This window comes from Perissodus microlepis, chromosome 6 (genome assembly GCF_051167445.1).
Source record: "Perissodus microlepis isolate ML-2025 ecotype Zambia chromosome 6, ASM5116744v1, whole genome shotgun sequence".
Taxonomy (NCBI): domain Eukaryota; kingdom Metazoa; phylum Chordata; class Actinopteri; order Cichliformes; family Cichlidae; genus Perissodus; species Perissodus microlepis.
The window spans coordinates 33,678,092-33,684,076 of NC_140466.1; the positions used below are offsets into that span (position 1 = coordinate 33,678,092).

Below are 5,985 nucleotides of genomic sequence, written 5' to 3' on the forward strand. Positions count from 1 at the left end.
CTTATGTTAACATAAGTCTTTGCTCCTCTACAGTAAATATTCAGGGAGATTTGGGCTTAACAGCCAATTAGTAGAGAAAAACAAACAAGAATTTGCAGGATGTGATCGCTACATTCATGTAGTTGTAAAAAGCATGACAATATATTAAGTCTGGGAAGGTTCTCAGTCATCAGGTCATCGTAGTCTAAAGAGCTCGGAAAGAAAAGCGTCTGGACTTCTTTAAGTTGCTTGAAGATGTTCTCGGATGAGAGGTGAAACGTTTTCAAGCAGCTTAAAGAAGTCCAGACGCTTTTCTTTCCGAGCTCTTTAGACTTTTAATATATTAAGTAATTGAAAGTATTCAGAATACGTTACTCACAATGAGTAACTTAATGGAATACGTTACAAACTACAGTTTGGGGCATGTATTCTGTCATTTGTAGTGGAATACATTTTAAAGGTAACTTTCCCAACACTGACTGAGTGATTACTGACACTCGCTGACTTTTTATAGTCACTCTATAAATGCTGTCCATTTAAATCATCTCACTTGTAAACACTGCTGTATCCACCGGAGATCAGTGAGAATGGATTCTGGAGTCTTCCCATCCTCCTGTTAGTGATCCTCCATCTGAATGGATGATAACAACCTTCTGAACTGACTAGCAGGTGTAGAAGGCCCTACTAGCCCATATCTATGGGACTGATCACTGCTGATAAACCCACTAAATGGATGGATAAGAGCTCTGGTTACATTTGGAGTTGGGCCACAGCTCTGCACAGTGGCTGCCAAATGGTCGTCTTCTATTGTGAAATTCAGCACAGCAGAGAAGAAATAGCACATTATGACACAGTATGATGGAAAGGCAAATAAGAAAAGTGTGTAAATTGATAGATTCAACTCATGTTTTACTTTACATTTGGACAGCATGACTGCTCTTCCCTTCCATCAAGTACATTTTTCCATTTCTAGAATCCCTAGAAGCTAGAAACACAAAACAAGGCTACGTCCACACGTACACGGGTACTTTTGAAAATGGAGATTTTTCGTTTTTTAAAAAAATCCTGTCCACAAAAACGAAGGAAAACGCTGCTAGGAACATGCCAAAGCAGCAGATGGCGCTATATTCCTATCCGTGTAGAAATGTTGGCCAATCAGAAGTCAGCCTGGGTGGGAAAGAGTAAACAAAGATGGCGCATAGAAGCAGAACTGAGTCCTATGTGTGGAGGGACAGTAACTGTGTAAGCATTTAAACACTGCAGAGAGTAAAATTAACAGTAATGGTATTTTGTGTAAGTCCGCCATTGTAGAAATTCATTTCACCGAAACAATAACCTGGCGCACAGTGTGGCGTTAAAAAATGCGCACACCTTTGACGCTGCGTTTTCTCCGTTTTTCTCGTCCACACGTAAACGCAAAAACTGAGTTTTCAAAAATATCCACCCTGGCTGGAGTTTTTAAAAATCTCCGTTTTCAGTTACCGAAAACGCCGTTTACGTGTGGACGAAAGGTGCAAACGCATAGAAAAATCTGCGTTTTCAAAAATACCCGGGTACGTGTGGACGTAGCCCAAGATACTACTGTTATTATTAAATAGTTTCAATTTGTTTCTTAGTTTATTTGTGATTTAAATTTTCACCTTTCATCTTTATGCTTAGTTTGTTCTGGTTACTTTGAATTTTGTAGCTTTGAGCTTATTTCTCAGACTATCTCCTTTTGTAATTTGTAATTAAAAATAGTTCAGTGAGTTTATTTTCCTCCATTGTCCTGCGTTCTGTGTCACGTCTGTGTTTCTGTTCTTGCACACCAAGTTACTTATTGTGTTAGTCTGTTGTCTCTTGTGGTTTTTATTTTGTTTTACGTCGCTTGTCTGTTTTCTTATTTAGGTTCAGCTGTCCTCCCAGGTGTCTCCTGTTTGTCCTGAGCTCCTTGTGTATTTACTCCCTCAGTTTGTCTTAATTGGTTGCTGTGTCCTCCCTCTCTGTATTGTTTCCTTCCTCAGTGTTTCCCTGGTTTTGCTAGTATCCAGTTTCCCTCCTGCTGCCCTGCCACTGTGTTTTTGTATTTTTTGCTACTGCATTGAAGCTGATCTTTGAGTTCATCCTTTGTCTCCTGAGTTCTGAATTTGGGTCCATATTTGAAATATATTCGAAAAACTAACTCTGTAGGTGCTCACACGCCACTGCACGCTCATGCATGTGTGGGAAAGAAAGAGAAAGAGAGAAATACTGCTACAAGCTAGTTGTGATAAATGGTAGTTTAAATTGTGTCCAGGTAATGAACCATTAAATCTCCTCTTGCACCATCTGAATCTCTCTGCAATCACATCACATAGTATGCATATTTTAATTTATACAGCCAAATATCACAAATCCGACCTTAAGGTCTTTGCCACCTGGACACATCACCAACCGCTCTGAAGAAGCTTAGAGTGGATTTGGAAATAGACACCTGAGGTGAAAGAATTCAATTGATTAAAGTTGTGCTATTATTAAAAAGGTAACAATATCAAGATATGATCCAGGAGGATGTGAAACAACTTCTTAGGTTATGTACTTATTGATTTTCAGTAATTAACAATGAATATTTTTATTTTACAACCATGCAAACATGACTGATTAACCTGCATGGGGAAAAACTGAATATTGAGTATTAACAACTAAGAGTGCAATAAGTGACCACTAAAAGAGGCCCACACAAAAAGTTTTAAGGCTGTAAGACAGCTGTATGTCACAGAACAATGAACTTCATTTTGCGCTTACTCAGAATCAAATAGCATTTCATATCTTTGTTCACTAAGGCAGGAAAACAGCCTCAAGGTTTTTGTAAATTTTTCAGAATGTCTGAATTTTATTAGTACATTTTTCTAGCCATGTTGCTGGTTACAACCATAATAACTGGCTCCTGGCTAAGACAATATGTTGTTCAGGTGGTAAGCCTCTTCTCTCAGGTTTCACAGTGTGCACAGAGGTGGATTTGCACAAGAGAATCTTTCACGACCATAGCTGTGAGAAAAATGATCGTCTGTATCACGTAAAAATAACTGCAACTAATGAAACACATGATTCTCTTTGTGGCGGCTCTCTGATCCACAGCGAGTGGGTTCTAACTGCAGCTCACTGCTGGAAAGATCAACCTTGATGGTGAGAAATGACTGTTTCACATATTTTAAAAAAACAGTCCAGAGACAAAAATCATTACTGGTATTTTGTTCTTTTACCATTTCCATTGTTTAGGACTATGTCTGCATATGTAGGAATTCATCCAGGTCCAGGAAGAATGGTGACAATTACTGATCACAAAATCTTTGAGGACCAAACAGGAAAACATGACATCATGCTTCTGAAAATCGACCCACCAGAGAATAAGATTAAGCCTGTTGACTTACCTAAATGTACACGTTGCAAAAAGTGAGTTTTGAGTAACTTTTTAAGTGTAAAGTTTGAATTCTGGAAGTCCTTAATATGTTGACATAATATGTATTTTTCTTGTTTAGTTGGTTGGTTTTTTAAACATCCAGGAAGAGCAAAAAAATGTAGCAACATCTGTAGTCTATGAAAAAAATGACATCATGCTTTTGAAGTTACAAACCCCCATTAGTGACTGCAGAGCTTCTTTATTAACAATAATGTAACTAAGACTTGAATATTGAGCAAAGGGTTCTGGTTTTGATTTTAGGTACCTGCTTAGGAGGTACATCCATAATCTATAATAACTGACAATAAAACACGAGCATGAGGAAATGGAAGGAAATGTAATGTTTTAATAAAATGTTTGAATCTGCAAAGTTAGATTAGCTGACTTAGAGTGAACTGGAAATACCCAGCCTGCAGACTCCATTCAGATGATTTATTTTGTGCTCACAAAACATGGATATGTACTATTTTTTTTTTTTTTATTTGTAGGCTGCGTGTCATTCAGATTGCAGGCTTTGGTGGTTATACAGTCAATGCAACCTACCACAAACGTAAGACCAGTATTGTTTTGATTACTTCACAATTTTCTAGTTTATATAATATTTTAATTTTTCTTGTGTGCCTGTTATAGTTACATTTTCATTTTATTTGAAAACTGTGATGACATAAAGTATTTATTTCTTTTTTTTGTGGATATACTGTCAATTTCCCTCCTTTTTAAATGCTGCTCAGCTTCTTTTAAAGAACACATTTTGTTCCAGAAATGAGGCAAAGCATGTTTCATGTCTGATTTCCTTGCATGAAACACGCAGTAGCTTTTGTTTTTTACATTTTTTTCTCTAGTCCCTGGTACACCGCCTCATCTCCAGTGTGCAAAGATGCATGTTGTTGAGTGTGAGCTTAACCTCCATCCATGTAATTCAGCATTCTTATGGCCAAATGGAAACACGATGTGTTACAAAGAACCTCGAGTGGACACATGTCAGGTGAGTTGCCATGCTGCCAACATTTTATCTGTATCATTATCAGATGTTTTGGAACAAACATAATTTATGTTTTCTCTCTCAGGGTGATTCTGGTGGTGGAGTGATGGCCAAAAACAACAAGATTCATGGTGTGCTTGTTGGTGGTTATGAACATGCCTGTACCGGACCTGCTACTTCTCTGAAGGTCTGCTCTTACATTGGTTGGATAAATCAAGTCATTACACGGAGTAATGGAAAATAATAAAATTAAAATAACATTCAAAATAAACAGTCCTCAATGCAAGAAGCTGCTTCGGTGTGAATTGTTTCTACATGTGAACTTTCGATTGTTAAAATATAAATATGTCATGTGTGTTTTCAATGTAGTTTCAGGCGTCAAGTAGATCATTCAGTTGTTCAGAAACTGTGATGTTTGCATTGAGGTTGTTGGGTCATTTTTTCCAGATGATATTAAGTACAATTACTACAGTACAGCATTTAAGTACAAATGTGAGGAATTTGTACTTTATTTTATTTTATTTGGTCTTTCCATCACATTTGTGGCTTCTTCTCCACTGCTTCTAAGTGGAAATTGGCACATTTAACTTCACTACAAATATCTGACATCTTTACTTGTTATTTTACAGATGACAACCTCTGAGGCCGTCGCAGAGCAGCTGTATTTGTACTGACATTAGATTACACACAGGTGCACTCTGTTTAGTCATTAGCACTCATCAGGCAATGTCTATGGGCAACTGACTGCACTCAGACCAAAGGGGGCTGAATAATTACGCACACCCCACTTTGCAGTTATTTATTTGTAAAAAATGTTTGGAATCATGTATGATTTTCGTTCCACTTCTCACGTGTGCACCACTTTGTGTTGGTCTTTCACGTGCAATAATAAAATTGATTCATGTTTGTGGCTGTAATGTGACAAAATGTGGGAAAGTTCAAGGGGGCCGAATACTTTTGCAAGCCACTGTATATGTGCTGTGTTCCTCCATCTTTCTCCCTCTCTGTCAACCCCTCTCAGTCTTTGTGCAGTCACCCAAAGGTTAATTATAAAAGTATATCAGAGTTTACAACCGAATAAAAGGCATAAACTGGTCCATATCAGTTTGCTGCTGCTGGTGAGGGCGTTGCTTGGATCTTGAAGCATACAGGGCTTACAACAGCCCTGAAATCTTTTGAATTTTCACTCAATAACAGCACCTTTTAAAGTTATTTGTTTTTATTTATTTAAACGTATAGTAAAATTAATATAAAGTGGTAAATGTTATGCACTACCTAAAGTTTGAAGTCACAGAATGATACTACTTAGTGCAGTTTTTAATCATTACCAGTCTTCATCTTAGAGCTTGTGCTCTTATTGTGCCATGATGTCTCCTTTTAAACTGTGTGGATGTTCACCTCTTCTTCATCCTTCCTGTTCCTTTCACCAAACTGCTCACTCTTGTTCTCCTCTGATCTCACTTCCTGTTCTGGTTATAAGAAGAATGCAGTCAGCATGTGTCAAAGACACTATAGCTTTTATCACTCTTGTCCAGCATAATAATTGTCATGTAACTGCAAGAAGACTTAATGAAACTGAAACAATGCACCCTAACACAGGCATTTG

The 5,985-nt window shown here is 37.6% G+C and overlaps 1 protein-coding gene across 1 annotated transcript; it reads left to right on the plus strand.

The window, feature by feature from the left end:
- Nucleotides 1-3,145: 3,145 nt before the first annotated feature.
- LOC146386072 (trypsin-like) lies at nt 3,146-5,449 on the plus strand. The gene is made up of 4 exons (XM_084932095.1): nt 3,146-3,390; nt 3,886-3,947; nt 4,240-4,382; nt 4,465-5,449. Exons 1-4 carry the CDS (start codon nt 3,221-3,223, stop codon nt 4,621-4,623), a joined length of 534 nt encoding a protein of 177 aa, XP_084788221.1. The 5' UTR covers nt 3,146-3,220; the 3' UTR covers nt 4,624-5,449.
- The last annotated feature ends 536 nt before the right edge of the window (nt 5,450-5,985 follow it).

Excerpts from the sequence above, each read along its gene's own strand:
- LOC146386072 (XM_084932095.1), top strand. The coding sequence starts at position 3,221 with ATGTCTGCATATGTAGGAATTCATCCAGGTCCAGGAAGAATGGTGACA. Across the intron at positions 3,391-3,885 it reads AAATGTACACGTTGCAAAAA|GCTGCGTGTCATTCAGATTG; the intron begins GTGAGTTTTGAG and ends TTTTATTTGTAG. Across the intron at positions 4,383-4,464 it reads CTCGAGTGGACACATGTCAG|GGTGATTCTGGTGGTGGAGT; the intron begins GTGAGTTGCCAT and ends TTTCTCTCTCAG.